Raw genomic sequence first — 19,340 nt, 5'->3', positions numbered from 1 at the left:
ATTGTCCTATATTATTTATTCGTTATTTTTTTTTATTCATTCTTTAAACTTTTTTATTCATTCATAACAACTATATTTTTCAAAATATGTAATTTGAAATTATCAAATCTATTTAAGTCTTCAAAATTAATCAAATCTACGTAATTTGGGATGAACTTAGTTAATTTTTTCCTGAATTTTTTATTTTATTTTAAATTTGACCTTTTTGGATTATTATTATCATTCCTTTTTAATGAATTTTGATTAATTTATTACCAATGTAATGATGCAAGTGGTTTGTCTCCACTAATAGAGTATTAGTTAGTTAGTAGTGGGGCTAATTGTACAGCTGGACTATTGGGAAATTAGTTACTAAATCTGGCTCTCTATTGGTAGTTGTAAAGGTGAGCCTAGCTTAAATAGTTGTGATGGACCTTTTAGATAACAACGAGAAATAAGACTACAATTTGTTTCCTCTTCTTCTCCATGTTCCTTCTCTACGTTCTTGGAGGGTGACTCCCTCGAACCAGTCAACATTCTTCTTCACTTTCTCCATTAATTCCTTTTCAATTTTTGTCCTACTGCATTATTTTACTGCACTATTACCAAAAGTTTCACTACAATTGGTATCAGAGTAGTTTCGATCTTACAATGGCTGATGGTTCTAATACAAGGTATTCCCAACTTGTTGATACAATTTCTGGGGTTAAGCTACAACAAGATCAACGCCAAAAATCCATGGAGATCATTACACAGTAGCTTGCCCAATTGTTTGAAGCTGTTAAGGAAATTCAAGCAGTTTTGCTCACCAGGCCTCTCGACAACAATAACAGGGTCGAATCTTCTGTATCTAATGGAGGTAAGATTCCAATCCCTAAGCAAGTAAGATTGGAATTTCCTAAATTTGATGGAGAAGATCCCACTGGATGGATTTATAAGGCAAATCAGTACTTTAAGTACTATGAGATCCCTAATCATGAGAGAATTCTCATGGCTTCCTATTATATGGAAGGCCCAGCCTTAGTTTGGTTTCAAGATGCTGAGCATGATTTTGATGGATGGGAATCTTTTCTAAAATTACTCCATACTAGATTTGGTCCAAGTGCATATGATGTTCTAATGGAATGCCTTACCAAACTTAAACAAACTTCCACTGTGTTGCAGTATAAGTCACAATTTGAGGTCATTTCTAATAAAATTAAAGGGTTATCTGAACCACATAAATTGAGTTGTTTCTTAAGTGGGTTGAGGGATGAGATTAGATTACCTATTAGGATGCTAAATCCCACATCCTTGCATCAAGCTTTTCGGTTGGCTAAAATTCAAGAAGAATATTGGATTAGCACTAGAAGGGCTTCCTTTAAAACAAGCATGGAAGTGGGCTCTCCAGCTAAATCATCCATTCTTGGTCTACCTAAACTAGATCCCAAGGCTAAAGTAGCCATCCAGAAAATTACCCCTGCACAGATGGAAGAAAGAAGGAAAAAGGGGTTGTGTTATTACTGTGAAGAGAAATGGAATTCAAGCCATAGATGTAAAACTAGTCCAAAACTTTTTCTCATGGAAACAGTTCTCAATGAAAAGGTTCAGCTAGGGGTACCATTGGAGGAATTAGACACAATAGAGACAACAGGTGGGGGGAAGGAAGAAAATCCTATTGCTTACCCTGAAATATCTTTATATGCCCTCTTAGGAAGCCCAAATCCAGGAACCATGAGGTTAATAGGGTTCATTAAGGGAGTAAGGGTGACTATTCTTCTTGATACTGGTAGTAATCACAATTTTATTGATCCTACTATTGTGTCCAAGGCTACTTTAACAAAGCAACAATCGGTTTTGGAAGTTAAGATTGCAGATGGGTTCGTGATAAGAAGTGAGGGAATCTGTCATGGGGTAATGATAAAAATGCAAGGGCATGTGTTCCAAGTTGATTTATATTCTCTAGCTATGGATGGTTATGATGTGGTATTAGGAATACATTGGCTTAGAAATTTGGGCTTGATTCAATGGGATTTCCAGAACCTTATTATGAGATTTGTGTATGAAGGGCAACAGATTCTACTACGAGGGGTGTAATCAAAAGGGCCTAGCTTCCAAGAAGGGGATGAAATCTTCAAGAACTCTCCTAAGAAAGGTCTGGTACTCCAAGTCATGATGCTAGATTCACCTCAAGATAAACCTCAAACCAATTCAACCTTGAAAGAGTTGTTGCAAGAATTCAACTCTGTGTTTAACACTCCAAAAGAATTACCACCAAGCAGGGGGGCATGATCACCAAATAGTGCTAAAAAAGGGCACTCAACCCCTCAATGTTAGACCTTATAGATATCCTTTTTATCAGAAGAATGAAATAGAGAAAATTGTGAAACACTTGCTGGAGACGGGGCCAATAAGGCCTAGTAAGAGTTCATTTTCTTCACCTGTGCTCTTGGTCAGAACGGCAGATGGTTCATGGAGGATGTGCATCGATTATAGAGCTCTCAACAAGGAAACAGTGAAAGATAAGTTTCCTATTCCTATTGTAGATGAACTTTTAGATGAGCTATGTGGTGCTAAAATTTTTTTTAAGTTAGATTTAAGGTCTGGCTATCATCAAACTGGAATGAAAGAATCGGATATTCATAAGACAACATTTAGAATACATGAGGGTCATTATGAATTCTTAGTAATACCCTTTGGACTCACCAATGCCCCATCCACCTTTCAAAGCTTAATAAATGTAGTTTTTAAACCATTTTTAAGAAAATTTGTCTTGGTATTTTTTGACGATATCTTGGTTTATAGTACTTGTTTAGAAGCCTATCTATTGCATCTTCAACATGTACTAGAAGTTATGCAACAAAATCTACTCTATGCAAAACAATTCAAATGTCACTTTGGCTGTGAGGAAGTTGAATATTTGGGGCATATTATTTCTAGAGAAGGGGTATGAACTGATTCAAAGAAGACTGAAGCTATGCTCAATTGGCCTGCTCCTAATTCACTCAAGTCTTGAAGGGGTTTTCTTGACTTAATAGGATATTATAGAAAGTTTATTAAGGGTTATGGCCAACTAGCTAGTCCTTTGACTGACCTCTTACGAAAGGATGCTTTTCATTGGGATGCAGCTACTCAATATTCCTTTGATCAACTTAAGGCAGCGGTGGCTAGTCCCCCAGTTTTGGCCTTACTTGATTTTTCAAAAACATTTCTTATAGAATGTGATGCTAGTGGTCATGGTTTGCGAGCTGTCTTTATGCAAGAAGGTAGACCCATAGCTTATCATAGTCAAGCTCTGAAAGGCAAGAATATTCATTTATCTACCTATGAAAAAGAGCTTCTAGCTCTAGTAGTGGCTGTAAAAAAGAGGAGGCCTTACTTATTGGGCAAACCCTTCCTTATTAAAACTTATCAACAGTCCTTGAAGTTCTTATTAGATCAGAAAGTTGGCACTCTAGCTCAACAGAAATGGATAGCTAAGCTAATGGGATACATCTTCCAAGTTGAGTATAAAAAGGAAAGGGATAATAAAGTAGCTAATGCGTTATCTAGAAAAGAAGATCCACCTCAAACAGCCATGTTTTTACTTTCCTTCCCACAATTGTCCTGGTTAGATGAATTACAGCAGTCCTATGCCATTGATCCAATTCTCAACAAGATCATTCAAGGCATCCGAAATGGAAATTCTAGTTTCCAAGCTTATTCTTACAATGACAATGTCTTAGTGTATAAGGACAGAGTGGTTGTAGGACAAAATTCTCCTTTAAAGTCCAGGGTACTGCACTATGTTCATGATAGCCCCTCTGTTGGTCATTCAGGCTTTGAGAAAACCTATCAAAGAGCTAAGAGAGAGTTCTTTTGGAAGGGAATGAAAAAAGACATTAAGAAGCATGTGAAGGAATGTGACACATGTCAAAGACAAAAGGTAGAGAACTTGGCTCCCATGAGACTCTTGCAACCACTGCCTATTCCTGAGCAACCTTAGGCAGACATTTCTATGGATTTTATTGAAGGATTGCCAAAGTCTCATCACTTTGATTTCATTTTTGTTGTGGTGGATAGACTTACTAAATATGCTCATTTCATTCCCCTTTCTCACCCATATACTGCTGCCAAAGTAGCTTCCTTATTTTTGCAACATGTCATCAAACTCCATGGCATACCCAAATCAATTGTCAGTGATAGGGATCCCACATTCACTAGCCATTTTTGGGCTGAACTCTTCAAGTTACAAGGTACTACCTTGGCCTTGTCCTCAGCTTATCACCCACAAACTGATGGACAAATTGAGGTGGTCAATAAAAGCCTAGATTACTATCTTAGATGCTATGCAAGGGAACAACCCAAACAGTGGTCCTCTTGGTTGGCTTTGGCTGAGTTTTGGTATAATACTAATTTCCACACTTCTACCAAAACTAGCCCCTTTGAAGCTCTTTATGGCTATTCTCCTCCAACATTACTGCAGTATGTACCTGGTACCTCAAGGCTAGAAGCAGTTGATGTCCACCTAAAGTCCAGAACAGCAGCATTGACTTTACTTAAACACAACCTAGTTGCAGCTCAAGAGAGAATCAGATCTCAAGTTGACAAGCATAGAATTGATAGAGAGTTCCAAGTGGGAGATTGGGTATTCTTACAACTCCTCCCGTATAGACAGAAATCCTTGGCTACTAGGACTAATCTCAAGCTCTCTCCAAGATTCTATGGACTATTCCAGATTCTCCAAAGGATTGGCTAGGTTGCTTATAAGCTGAATTTGCCCTCCACTTCTTGTTTGAAACCTAAGTTGGGAGTTCAAGTTAAACCTATACCAACGCTACCTCCAGTGGATGTTGAGGGTGTTCTTTGCCCTGAACCAGAAGCTATTCTCTAGAGAAGAATGAAGAAAATTCACAATCAAGTTGTCACTAGGGTCTTGGTTCACTGGCAAGACACTCCTATTAAAGATGCTACTTGGGAGCTTTTGCATAATCTCCAGCAGCAATATCCCCACCTTATGGGCAAGGTGCTTTATGAGGAGGGGTATTGTAATGATGCAAGTGGTTTGTCTCCACTAATAGAGTATTAGTTAGTTAGTAGTGGGGTTAATTGTACAGCTAGACTATTGGGAAATTAGTTACTAAATCTGGCTCCCTATTGGCAGTTGTAAAGGTGAGCCTAACTTAAATACTTGTGATGGACCTTTTAGAGAACAACGAGAAATAAGACTATAATTTGTTTCCTCTTCTTCTCCATGTTCCTTCTCTACGTTCTTGGAGGGTGACTCCCTCGAACCAGTCAACATTCTTCTTCACTTTCTCCATTAATTCCCTTTCAATTTTTGTCCTACTGTATTATTTTATTGCACTATTACCAGAAGGTTCACTACAACCAATATTAATTTGTATTATTATTATAACGCATTTATTTATTAACCCATTTTGTCTTCGCCTTTTGCCATATACAAGCTTCCATGATAGCGCTGAAAAAGTCTAAGAAATTATAACCCAAAATTTATGGCAACCAAGGATAGTGTTGCCAAATATCTTAAGATGTACCACATACCCACAAGCAATGCAGCAACGTCTCCTTAGCCAATGTGCACCTTTGAGCACCATTTGTCTATATTCAGCTGTTGGTGCTGCACTGAGTTTTGCCATACTGGCAGAATGTTCAATAGTTTGCAAAATTAAAATTTTCCAAATGGGTTTCCCGTCGAGCATATTCACCTTCATTCTTTCCGCTGGCTGGGAATTATGGTGGTCAAGAAATTCAACAGTATGAGAAGTAATTGAGGCTTCCTTCATTTGTAGGGAGGGGAAAAAAGGCGAGTTTTAATTATATAAAGGAAATAGTGTAGAGGAAATTGCAAGGACGAGAAAGGATACTGCTCTCTCAAGAAGGACAAGAGGTTTTGATCAAGTCTGTTATTCAAGCTATCCCAACCTTTGCCATTGGCTGTTTTAAACTCCCTGAGGGTTTGTGTTATGATGTTGAAGTCTTGATAACAAACTCTTGGTGGGGGCAACTTGGCGGTTGTTGCAAAATTCATTGGCTCAAATAAGATGATTGATTAAATCTAAACTAGTGGGCAACATGGGTTTCAACGATTTGGCCATGTTCAATGATTACCTTTTGGGAAAGCAAGCATGGAGACTTCTCCACAATGCTCAATTATGGAAGCCAAAGACTCTAGGTCCGGTTCTTATGTATGAAGGAGTATCTTACAAGGTTGTGATGTCATTCAAAGAGGCTTAAGGTGGTAGATTGGGGATGAGAAATCTATGAAAATTTGGCAGCACCATTGGTTACCAATTAAGCATCCCCCCATGATTCAATCACCCATGATAGACTCAATGGAGTAAGCTACGGTGGATTTTTCAAGTGAATGAGGCAATTCCGATTAGAAATGAGTAACATATGTTTTTTTGAAGTTGGCTCAGAAGGCTATGATAAGCACTACGGGAAAAAAACTGAAGTTTTAGCCACTTTGCTTTCTCACGACTCCCTCCAACCTCCGTAATTAATGCACCAGTATTCCCTAAACTCTAAAATTGAGTTGGGGTTCATGATTTTCTTTCATCCTTTGTCAACCCTCATTAAATGCTATTCCGTTCATATTTTTTCCACTACTATTATATAAAACCCCTTCCTCCTTTATTCCAAAACATTCATAAATATCCTCTCTTCTCCCCCTCTTGAGTTCTAGTGAAGTATAATTAGTCTTGTCATATATTGGTCTCAAGATATTGAGCAAGCCTCACTCTCACTCTTCATCTCCTAGTTCTTCTTTTCTACTCCACATTTAGGACCTCAACCAAAAGCCTCCTCCTCCATCTTGTGGATCTTGCATGCACGTATAATCCTAAAATGTTAATTTATGATTAAATCATGTTAGTTGATTATTTAAATTCCTTAAATGTTCTTGATATTCTTAAATATTGTTCATATGCGTCCTTCGCACTAGCTTTGATATAAAACTCATATCCAAAATATGAAAAACATCTTAATTTCATAATTCTCCCAAATCCTTAAATTTAGGATATCATCATTCACACACATTCACTAAAATTTAATTTTCAATTTAAATGTGACGATGCATAAATGGAATAATGGTTTAACACATGCATGCACATTTAAATTCAAGCAAGTAGCACACCAATTTAAATTAATGCAATGAACATGTAATATGTTGATTAATTGGATGATGTGAGATGATGTTGGCCATCATAGTCTAGAAGATAGTTTTCATCAGGCAAGGTGGGTGCCTACCACCTTCCTATCTTGTAACATAGCCTCCGAGCTTAGATCAAGGGTTAGTAGATCAATTACTTATCTATGTAATTTTCAATCTCTAGATTATAAGTAGAAAATAAAGTCATGTACTTTATCTTAAATTGTATCTAGGACTAAAGCCGTGTAATTTCCTATGATTAATGTACATTCATTCTCAAATCAATAGAATGATGAAATTTTCAATTATGGTTTTTTTTTCTAAAAATTAAATAAGTGGCGACTTCATTATAAACCCTTAATCTAATGGGAAAATATAATCAGTCAAATCACCATTTTGAGAGACACCAACATGAACCCACCCATTCACATGAGTTTGTCCCAAACCAATCAATTCCGAATGGGCTAGGGGCGCGGTCTCTCACAAGGAGCTACAATACTCCCCACACTAAAAGAGTCACTGGAGGTTCTCAAAAAATTGTAGGCAGGAAAGGCTATTGGAGCTTGATTTTGGGTCTTTAATCTCTAAAATAAAAATAAAAGTAGTTTTGAGAGATTATTGGAGGTGCTTCACTAGTGTGATTGATCCTATCCATATTAGCCAAGGATCATGGTCTCGTTGTGCATATGGCATGCATCATGTGGGAAGCTATAACACTCCCATGCACTATATGTGGAACACTGCTGGGGCATGTATTGACACCTCATTTTGTACCCCTTACGACTTGAGCTCCTGTTTCCCAATGATGATAACACTAGAAGGTCTAGGTTATGGTTTATGGCATGGCTATGTAAATTTTTTAGTTGAAATATGTTTTTGGAAGAAAGAAAACCTTAATCAAAACATGGAAATTAAAGAAACATTAACAATTAACCTAAACAGAGTCAAATATAATCAAATAACATATGAAAAATAATTAATTAAATAATAATAAGATTTTGCCCTAATTTGGGTTTAAGGTGCGTACGTATACTTAGTTTGGACCATTTAGTTAAAATGAATTCATCGAGTTATGTATCAAATACATCTTCTTCTGTGTAGGTTATGGCTATTATGTTAAGTGATTCTATCGTTAAGTAATGTTGTAATAGTACATTTAATAAGTTATATTCTATTGATTATATTGTAAAAAAATTTATTTTATTTTAATTATTTTATAGTTTTATATTATCGCTAGGGTTTATTATATTCGTAATTAAATATTTTAATTATGATTGCGTAGTGTCTACTAAAAAAAATCAGTTTCGGTTTTAAAAAAAAAGTTATATAAAAAAAGTTATAAAATCTCAAAATAGGATTTCTTGATATGTTTGTTATTAGAAATTAAAAAAAAAATAGCAACCACAAATGAATAAAACAATTGTCAAAAACAGTTAGAACTTAGAAGATAATGAAATACTAGAACAAAAAGTTAAAAATGAAAATAATTGTAATGACATTCAAATATATAATATAACAATCATTGATAATATAGAAAAGATAAGTTTTTTTTTTTTTTAACGCATATGGTGATCACAATATGAACAATTGTTATAGCCTTTTACAATTTAAAAAAGATTTTTTTTTTCAAAATTAAAATTGTTAAAATTTTGCTATAGATTACTTTGATAAGACATATTATCAAATGAAAATGAGGTGTCAATAAAGTCTAAATACAAAAATTTCATTAGTAATTTTGTATTTCAATTTTTAAGTTATCATCTAACTTATTGAGCCACCCTAATTAGAGTTTTTTTTTTTTTGAGCCGCCCTAAAACATAAAATTGTAAAAAAAAAAAAAAAAAAAAACTCATTGTTTGACAAGAGAATTAAGGGAAATATTAACACATAATAGCGTCATTTTTGGGTGAACTAAATTAGTCAACTTAGTAGCCAACCATAAATGTGAATAGACATTGATTTTCCTTCTATGTCGTTTTAATGTCGACATTCTTTCAACACTTTTTGACGTTTACTCTTAAGAATTCCAATTTCATTTTACCGACGAGATCATTAAATCTTATTTCCATTATTATAGTATTTTGTTACTTCAAATGCGGATTCTTCGGAAATTACAAATCTGCTTCCTAATTGAATTGGATGACCTCATAATTTCTTCATCATTAGCAATGTTAATAGCAGAATCTACCACTATATTCTACCAACCATCAAAGGGAGCCGAACCATGAAAGTACGAATTGACCAATTTAACCCTGAAATTCTCATCAACACCCTCACCCGCATCGCCAAAAAAAACGAAACAGGTGCACCCATTTTCGTATTCCTCTCTGAGTTTTCTTTTCCCTGTGGCAACAGAAGTCAACACAAACTAAACAAAGTAGCATAGTCAAATTATGGCAACACAAATGGTAATTTTCTTTTCACGGTTCTCTTTTCACACTTTCTTTTTGCTCACAAACTCTCTTTTACTCATTCATACGCACACCAAACACTACATATTTAAATCCCCATACCCTTTTCATGTTCTCTCTAATTCCTTCACACAATGGCCAAACTTCAACCACTTCTCCTCACACTCTTTTGCGTTCTCCTCCTACTCCCTTCCTTAGCTTTCGGAGATTGCACTTGTGACACCGAGGATGAAGGACGTGACAAAACCCAAGCTCTCAAATATAAACTAGCTGCTATCGCTTCCATTCTTGTAGCGGGTGCAGTTGGGGTTTGTATTCCAATCCTAGGAAAGACCATACCGGCTTTGCGTCCCGAGAAGGACATCTTCTTCTTCATCAAGGCCTTTGCTGCCGGCGTGATATTATCGACCGGGTTCATCCATGTTCTTCCCGATGCTTTCGAGAGCTTGACTTCGCCGTGTCTGAGTGAGAGTCCATGGCAGGATTTTCCATTCACGGGGTTCGTGGCCATGATGTCCGCCATCGGAACTTTGATGGTTGATTCCTTTGCCACTTCGTATTATAAAAAATCTCACTTCAACCAGGCTCAAAATGGGGTTGAAGACGTGGAGAAGGAAGGAGAACATGAGGGTCACTTACATGTTCATACACATGCAACTCATGGTCATGCTCATGGTTCCGCTTCTTTGGTTGACAATTCGGCTGCATCTGACCTTGTTCGTCATCGTGTTATATCACAGGTAATTTGAATCTTTTGAGTTCTTAATCAATTTATATAATCTCACATGGTATTTTCAGCCTTTTAGGTTGTTTGGATAAAATCAAAATTTAATCAAACAGTTTGCATATAAGAGAAAGCTTTGGAATTTTCCAGTTCTTTCTATAAGTTGATTTCTGTGTTTCTTTTGCATGTTTGTGTTTGTATGTTTCTGGTACGGTTCTTGGATGTGTTGTGATTTTTTTTTTCTCACAAAAGTGTAAATCCTGTTTTCATCAATTTGCACGGGAAAATTTATTATCGGAAATTATCTTAGTGACTCATTTAGTCATGTTTATTATTTTACTATGGTAATTGTGAATTATTGATTTTGATTATGAACTAAATGAAGAGTTAGTACTGTTTAATTATGCTTCTGATTACATTTAGGTTTTGGAGTTGGGGATTGTGGTACATTCAGTCATAATTGGAATTTCACTGGGTGCTTCTGAGAGTCCCAAAACAATAAGGCCTCTTGTTGCTGCACTCACCTTCCATCAGTTTTTTGAAGGCATGGGCCTTGGTGGATGCATCTCTCAGGTAATATCACCGCACATACCATTTATACTTTTTGCAAATATAAAATCTGTACTAATTATTCGTTTTGAAGAGACACGTTTTTAAGTTAGGTTTTAGATTTTTTTTGGTTGACTTTCATCCAACTTTTGAATAACATTGAATTAGTTTTTTTGTCAAATTTTTCTGCTCATATTTGGCAAGAGTATTTTTCATGTGTTTTACAAAATTCCTTACTTATTTCACACGACTCTTATTTCTGATAGATGTTGGACTTTTATTTAAAAACAAAAAATTACTACACACCTTGCTCCACAAGTACAAATTTTTTTTGGATGGAGGGTAAAAGTCAGAGTTTAAATTTTCTAGAGATAGTTTCACATACATATATACACTTACCTTTAACTTAGAGTAGAATTTTTATCATGTATGGTGTAAGAGTCGAGATTTAAATCTCCAGAAGTGAGTTTTACACATGTATACTTACCTTAACTTAGAATAGAATTTCTATAATATATAAAACAATAAAAAAAAAAACGTTTTCACCTGACTCTAGTACATCTAATTCACTTTTATTAGTATTGAATTAAAAAATAATGATAGGAATGTGTTTTGCTAATATTAGGATTGCATATATTAATTTGGATTACGATGAATTATAATTAGTTTTAATCAAATTAGAAGTCTATTTTTTATACGTTCAATTTCTTTTCTTCTTTTTTTTTTTTAATAAGAAAATTGGAATTTTATTGAATAGTTGAAAATGAAAGTACGTCATGGATAAGAGCTTGTTCAATACAGTACTTTGCTAAATGGTGCGTAGGTTTATTCCCTTGTCTACGTATGTGGGAAAAATCTATTCGCCTAAACTCCTTACATGGCTCAAGCAAACCCATAACAATTGGTTCCACATAAGAAGGCCGTGGGGAAATTTCTTTTCTTTTTTTTTAATTGAGAAATATTTAAATTCAAATGTTGATAATGAATAATGAAGACCAATCATGATTTCCTAACTTGCAAAATATTTTTATCTACTTAACCTACAATGAAAAAACTCTATCCATAATAAATTATGCATGTGTCCAGTGAATATGTTCGAAGAATAGTATGTGACCACTAGAATATGCTCCAAGAATTGTATGTATACTAGAGTAGCTTCCTGCCCCAAATACATTAGTTTGATTGTTAATTTGTTTATCACACTGTTTATGACTGCAGTAGTGGAATCCTTAGGGGAAAAAAAGTAGAAACACTAAGAAAAATTAATCCGTATAACATGTTCTTGTACTCGTGTGCATTATAGGCAAAATTCAAGAATAGAGCTGTTGCAATTATGGCGATATTCTTCTCTCTTACAACCCCAGTTGGAATTGCAATTGGAATAGGAATATCTAGTGTTTACAATGAGAACAGCCCCAATGCTCTAATTTTTGAAGGGATTTTTAATGCGGCATCAGCTGGGATCTTAATCTACATGGCGCTTGTGGATCTTCTTGCAGCTGATTTTATGAACCCAAGAGTGCAAAGCAATGGAAGGCTCCAAATAGGAGCAAACATTTCACTTCTTCTTGGGGCTGGTCTTATGTCTCTCTTGGCCAAATGGGCTTGACCTTGTCGTAATGTTTTCTGGAATATTTCTCTTTCTTTTAAAGGTTTTTTTTTTTTGGTACAGTAAATTATATGGCACACACATATGCAAGATTTCGAACCCGGACTTTTAATTCTTTGCTGGAAATTTGAATTTATCCAAACAGAATTAAAATTGCTGAATTGTGAAATATCTTTTTGAAATTTAAAGAATAAAATTAAACTTTTTGAAATTTCAGGTACTAAATTAAACTTATACCAAATTTCAGGGATAAAAATGTGCAGTTTACCCGAAATAAAAAGATCAAGAACTCTAAAAATTACTTGCAATATGACCTGATGTAGATGAATTGTTAACCAAAGAAGCAGAACCATGAGCATGACGATGAGTTGCATGTGTATGAATGCGTAAATGACTTTCTATCCTTCTCCATATCTCCAATCCCATGTTGAATGAGTTGCATGTGTATGAATGCGTAAATGACTTTCTATCCTTCTCCATATCTCTAATCCCATGTTGAACCTTGTCGAGGTGAGATTTTTTGCAATGCGAAGTAGCAAAGGCATCAATCAACAAGTTTTAATCATGGACACCATCGACAAAAAACTCAGAAATAGTTCCCCACGGGTTCTCACTAAGACACAGTGATGTCAAGCTCTTGAAAGCGTGTGAAAGTACATGGATGAATGAACGTGGTCGTTAAAATCACACCAACAACAAAGGCCTTGATTGTAATGAAGATGTCCTTCACGGTATGGGGTCTTTCCAAGTATTGGAATACAAACATCAATTGCACCCGGTACGCGTAATAGAAGCAATAGCAAACAGTTTTTGAGAGCTTGGTCCTTTTAAGTGCAGAGCCAAAGGTAGACAATAGAAACAAAAAAGAATAAATGGAACACTAAAAAAATCTCAAAGATAATTAAAATGAAAATCAATAAAAAAATTAATCCATTAATCAATTAAATGAAATCGCCTGTAAAATGGAGAATAGCTTACTTTCTAAACCTCTCTCCATGCTATATTTCATTTCTTTCTTTTTTGTTAAAGGAAGAATTGATTTGAGTTGATGCAAAAAAATGTTTATTAGCATGGGGGAGAGGGGGTTGCCTTGCGTGTTGCCTTTCGTGCAATTTGAATAGGGATGTCCCTTTTTTTCTAAGATTGGAGTTCGGAGGAAATGAGATCACAAAAGGATACGTTTTTCTCGCCTAAATAGGCTTGAAGAACTGATATTAAGAGTCCATGATCTATGTTGTCGAAGCACTTTACTACGTCTAATTTTATTAGTCTATAAACTGAACCCCAGCTCTAGACTTCAAGAAAGAAAGTGATTGGGCCCCTACCTAAACCCCTGAGAGTTGGTCAGAAATATGTCCTCAAATACTATATTCAATAAATGAGAGAGCGCATCCATTACGAAAATATCTACCTTGTCAAGCTTCGTAATGACTCGTAGTTTCCCAAATTTATTTGGTTTGGGAATCCATGAGCAATACATTGAGAAAAACTTAAAAGTAGAACGCAACAATGCCTTTTTCACTTCTTGCAATTCCTTTTCGGGCCTTTGTTCCCTATAAACGAACTTTGTTTCACAAAGAAAATGTACTCTTTTTACCAATTTATCCATCCAATTTTGCCTCTTAAGATTACTACTTCTTTTCTTAAAAGTGTTTAAAGGTTTTGCATAGCAAGCCCTATATCTCACTCGAATAATCCCTGTTTCAGAGATCTGCTCCTCCTCTCCTCCTTCATCGTCGTTGGTCCTTCGTTCGTAGTGGTCATTGTATAGTGAGAAAGCTCACCCGTCTTTAGCTAGAAAGCCCTCTTTTACATCCCTATAAATTTAAGGTATATCCAAACTTCAAGAGTATACTTTGTAATTTACCACAAGAAAAAAGTAAATGAGAAGTGTTATTATATTCACACATTTTCATAATATTTTTTTACAACAAATTCTAGATGAAAAGTTATTACTGGCTTTAATATGAACTCGGTACAAAAATTACTTTCTTGCTCACTAATAATGACAAGTAACAACCTTCTAGCTAAGATTGTTGTGAAAATATTGTACAAATATTGTGGATATTATTTCTCTAAGCCCTCATTTAGGAAAAGGGAAGTCAATGAAAAAATATTTCTAGAATATTTTTTCATTTCTTTGTTTAGGAGTTTAAGTGGGAGGGAATGAAATGAGTAGGAAAAAATACCTCTTTATTTCTTCAAAACCTCAATTTTTCATCAAAATTAGGAGGAATTAAACGAAATAAAATTAGATTTAATGAATTTTTTACTAAAATTTTCAAAATATTCCTATATATATATCAATTTATTTTAAAATAGAGGTATTATAGTAATATTGTCATAAATAATTTGATTCGTTTTCTTCTATATTATTTCTAAATGAAATTATTTAAATATATAGCATTCAATTTTATTTACTTAAAAAGCTCCCAAATGAAGCCTAAAAAAACTCCTCCCGTGTGGTAAGTATAATTCACGTAGGTGGACAAAAATGTACAAACTATTTAGCAGGTTGGCAAGAGTAATTAAGGAAACAAAACACATGATAGAGTCAACAATAAATTTGAATGGGCATTTGTTTCCTATCTCAGTCGTTCATCAAAAATCTCAGTCGATTTAATGTCGACATTCTTTCAACACTTTTTTGACGTTTTGAAAAAAGGTTTAATTAATGTGTGCTTTAAAAATACACATTAGGTTATCTATTTTTAGAAATATTTTATGTAAAATTGAAAAAATTGTAAAATTATTCAATTCTCGATAATTTTTTTTAAAAAAAAATGATACTATTATGTGCTCTTAAGACACATATTAATAAAATCTTTTAAAAAAATCTAGATTCATTTTTTCCAACCAAATCAGTCATTAATAGTATCTTCATAATTTTAGTATTTGTCCCTACATCAAATTTCAAATTTGATTTCTCCGTTACCTTCATTATTTAAAAAAAGACATATTTGGAAATTACAAATCTGCTTCTTAATTCTAAGGAAAAGTGTTATGTCCAAACATTTTTATTAAATTTTCACAATTCATTTTATATAGTAAATTATTACGAGTTGTTATTAGTGGAAGGAAAAAATCATTTTAATAATAAATTTAAATTAAAACTAATAATAACTAAGTACTTATAATTTATTATTAAAATATTATAAAAATATTATGAGGTAATACTTTCAATTATGAATGAGAGGAGCTCATTATTTCTTGACCATTAACAATGTTATTAGAAGAAGCTAATAACATTACTTTATGAATTTTCTTTTCCCCAATGCCACGAGAAGTCAACAAACTAAACTAGACAAAGTAGCCTAGTTAAATCATGGGACCACAAATTGTTCTTTTCTTTTCAAGGAACTGTTTTTTTACGTCTTTTTTTTTTTTTTTTTTTTGGGGGTAACCCATGATATAATATTAGCTAAGAACTTATAAGTCTATTACAAATTATGTTAGCTTTATCAACAGCTAGTAAATTCTCCAGTATAGACAATGGGTTACAAAAAATAACAAAATAAGGACCTGAGCTCCGATTTTTACCAAAGCATCCACACATTGATTAGCTTCACAGTTGGTAACAACCAACAAGCTCTTAGAGAATTTACGTTCAGCCAAAATTTTAACTTTTTTAGCCTCATCAAAAATTATTTTATTTGTTTTATTTTCTCACATTTAACCATAGTTGTTTATACTATAATAAAATAATATTTTATTTAACCACTAAAATACAACCACAACCGCTGTCAAAGTCATATAAATCATTGTACGAAGACAGAGACACGGACAAAAGAAAAATAATGTGAACGTAAAATGAAATACATAAAAATTACTGCACAAAAACACGCAAAATGGGATGCAGAAGAAAAAACTAAAAAAATAAGAAAAGTAGTTTTGGGCCTTTTGGCTGTCTACTGTAGCTTTGGAGCCGAAAAATATATTGCTTTAGATCCACTGGAGCTGTGGAGCCCAAAAAAAATATTGTTTCGGCTCTCTTATTGCAGAGTACATTTCGAGCTGTAGTGGTCCTAAAGATAGCTGTATGACTATTTACACATTCACTGATTCACACTCGCACACAAACCCCTCACACCCTTTTCATTTTCCCTGTAATTCCTTCACACAATGGCCAAGCTTCAGCCTCTTCTCCTCACACTCTTTTGCGTTTTCCTCCTACTCCCTTCCTCAGCTTTTGGAGATTGCACATGTGACACCGAGGGCGAAGGACGTGACAAAACCCAAGCTCTCAAATATAAACTAGCTGCTATTGCTTCCATTCTTGTAGCGGGTGCAATTGGGGTTTGCATTCCAATACTTGGAAAGACCATACCAGCTTTGCGACCAGAGAAGGACATCTTCTTTTTGATCAAAGCCTTTGCTGCCGGCGTGATATTATCGACCGGGTTCATCCATGTTCTCCCGGATGCTTTCGAGAGCTTGACATCGCCGTGTCTGAGTGAGAGCCCGTGGCAGGATTTTCCATTCACGGGGTTCGTGGCGATGGTATCCGCCATCGGGACTTTGATGGTTGATGCCTTTGCCACTTCGTATTATAGAAAGTCTCACTCCAACCAGGCTGCTCAAGATGGGGTTGGAGATGTGGAGATGGAAGGAGAGCATGAGGGCCACTTACACGTTCACACACATGCTACTCATGGTCATGCTCATGGTTCCACTTCCTTTGTTGATAACTCGGCTTCATCGGACCTTATTCGGCATCGCGTCATATCACAGGTGATTCGATTCTTCCTGTTCTTGGTTGATTTGTTATAATTTGTGCTGTTATTTTATTGTGGGTTTTTTTTTTTTTGGGTGTGTTTCTGTATGTGTTTTTATGGTACCGTACTTGAGATTTTTTTGGCACAAAGCAACAAAGTAAATATATATCATGTGTTCACCGATTTTCCTTGGAAATTATACTAGTGGCCCATTTAGTGTTTAATTATGCTCCTGATTACATTAGGTTTTAGAGTTGGGGATTGTGGTACATTCAGTCATAATTGGAATTTCTTTGGGTGCTTCTGAGAGTCTCGAAACAATAAGGCCTCTTGTAGCTGCACTGACCTTTCATCAATTTTTTGAGGGCATGGGACTTGGTGGATGCATCTCTCAGGTAATATCACCGTGTATATATACCAATTATTATTCCTTTCCTAATTATAAAATTTTATCTAATTATTCGTTTTAAAGAAACAACTTTTTCAGTTAGGTTGTTGGTTTTTGGTTGACTTTCATCCAACTTTTGAATAACATTGAATAAGTTCGTTTGTCAAAATTTTCAGCTCATATTTGGCAATAAGTATTTTACAAGTGTCTTGCAAAATGCCTTAATTTGATTTCACAGGACTCTTATTAAGAAAAGGGAAAAAGAAAAAGTATTTCACAATGACTTTGGTACTAAGTCTTTTTTTTTTTTTGAGAGAATTTTATTGATAATTTTTAAGAAGTTGATTTTATCTTTGATCAAATTAGACTTTAGGAGTCCATGTTATATAAATCTAAATGTTGATAATGACCGATCATGATTTCCTAAGTTGAAAATTATTAGCCATCCAACCTAAACAGAAATTATGTCCACAACAAACCATCAATAAGTTTCTAAAAAAAAAACAAACAAACTATCAATATTGCACGTAACCTGTGAACATTATTAAAGAATATTATTTTGCTTGTTAATCTGTTAATTGCACTATTAATGACTGCATTATTAGTGGAATCTTTTGAAGAAAAGGAACACAATGGTAGTTGGTTGGTGTATTAAATTAATCCGGATAACATGCATGTCCGTTTACTCGTGTGCATTTATAGGCAAAATTTCAGAACAGAGCTGTTGTAGTTATGGCAACGTTCTTCTCTCTTACAATCCCTGTTGGGATTGCAATTGGAATAGGAATATCTAGTGTTTACAATGAGAACAGCCCCAGAGCTCTAATTTTTGAAGGGATTTTTAATGCGGCATCGGCTGGGATCTTAATCTACATGGCACTTGTAGATCTTCTTGCGGCTGATTTTATGAATCCAAGGGTGCAAAGCAATGCAAGGCTTCAGATAGGAGTAAACGTATCACTTCTTCTAGGGGCAGGTCTGATGTCTCTCTTGGCCAAATGGGCTTGACCTTTTAATATTTTGTGGAATATTTCACTCTATTTTAGGGGTTTTGTGTGTGTGTGTGTGTGTGTGTGTGTGTGTGGAATATTTCTCATATGCAACAGATCGATCGAACCTGAACGTTCCCGCATGAGGAAGTTCCAGAGGTACACCCAGATCTTTGCTTCTTGTTCTGCTTTGCATCCCAGCATGGCATAGTATTATCAGACCATTTTGCCTAAGAAATATACTATTTACTTGATAAGATATGTGAAACATCAGATGATAAAAAATAAAAAAAAAATTTCTCCGGCACTTTTTTTTAAAGGAATTTTCTTTTGTTTTAATTTCGAGAGACTGTTATATTACTCACTAAATAAATAAAATATAGAAATTAAATATTTCTACCACTTGTCATTATATATTTAAAACAACATAATATATCATATTAAAAAAGTAAGACGGTTAAAAGTTTGTTGAAAATTTGAATTTATCCGGAAAAAATTAGAAAGGCTAAAATTACGGAAAAATATCTTTTTGAAATTTCAAGAACAAACTGAACTTTTTGAAATTTCAGGCACTAAAATAAACTTATACCAAATTGAACTCCAAAGATTCAAATTACTTGCAGTGTGACCCAATGTAGCTGAATTGTCAACCAAAGAAGCCTGATCGAGCATGAGTATGAACGTGTTAAATGACTTTCCCTCCTCCATATCTCCAATCCCATGTTGAGCGCCTTGTGGAGGTGAGGTCTTTGTAATACGAAGTTGCAAAGACATCAACTATCGGAGTTTTAATTGCGGACACCATAGCCAAAAATGTAATACCTGAAGAAAAAAAAAATGATTA

General features: G+C 34.6%; 3 protein-coding genes across 3 annotated transcripts; all 3 read left to right on the top strand.

Annotated features, from left to right (window-relative positions):
• Positions 1–630: 630 nt before the first annotated feature.
• LOC142616265 (uncharacterized) lies at positions 631–3,943 on the top strand. The gene is made up of 4 exons (XM_075789147.1): positions 631–653; positions 792–1,944; positions 2,321–2,528; positions 2,997–3,943. Exons 1-4 carry the CDS (start codon positions 631–633, stop codon positions 3,941–3,943), a joined length of 2,331 nt encoding a protein of 776 aa, XP_075645262.1.
• Positions 3,944–9,606: 5,663 nt separating this feature from the next.
• LOC142614845 (zinc transporter 8-like) lies at positions 9,607–12,524 on the top strand. The gene is made up of 3 exons (XM_075787488.1): positions 9,607–10,262; positions 10,670–10,819; positions 12,099–12,524. Exons 1-3 carry the CDS (start codon positions 9,657–9,659, stop codon positions 12,402–12,404), a joined length of 1,062 nt encoding a protein of 353 aa, XP_075643603.1. The 5' UTR covers positions 9,607–9,656; the 3' UTR covers positions 12,405–12,524.
• A 3,836-nt stretch (positions 12,525–16,360) lies between these two features.
• On the top strand, positions 16,361–18,757 carry LOC142614582 (zinc transporter 1-like). The gene is made up of 3 exons (XM_075787136.1): positions 16,361–17,135; positions 17,365–17,514; positions 18,210–18,757. Exons 1-3 carry the CDS (start codon positions 16,527–16,529, stop codon positions 18,513–18,515), a joined length of 1,065 nt encoding a protein of 354 aa, XP_075643251.1. The 5' UTR covers positions 16,361–16,526; the 3' UTR covers positions 18,516–18,757.
• The last annotated feature ends 583 nt before the right edge of the window (positions 18,758–19,340 follow it).

This window comes from Castanea sativa, chromosome 11, assembly GCF_040712315.1.
Source record: "Castanea sativa cultivar Marrone di Chiusa Pesio chromosome 11, ASM4071231v1".
Taxonomy (NCBI): Eukaryota; Viridiplantae; Streptophyta; class Magnoliopsida; order Fagales; family Fagaceae; genus Castanea; species Castanea sativa.
This window is presented reverse-complemented; position numbering and strand designations above follow the sequence as displayed.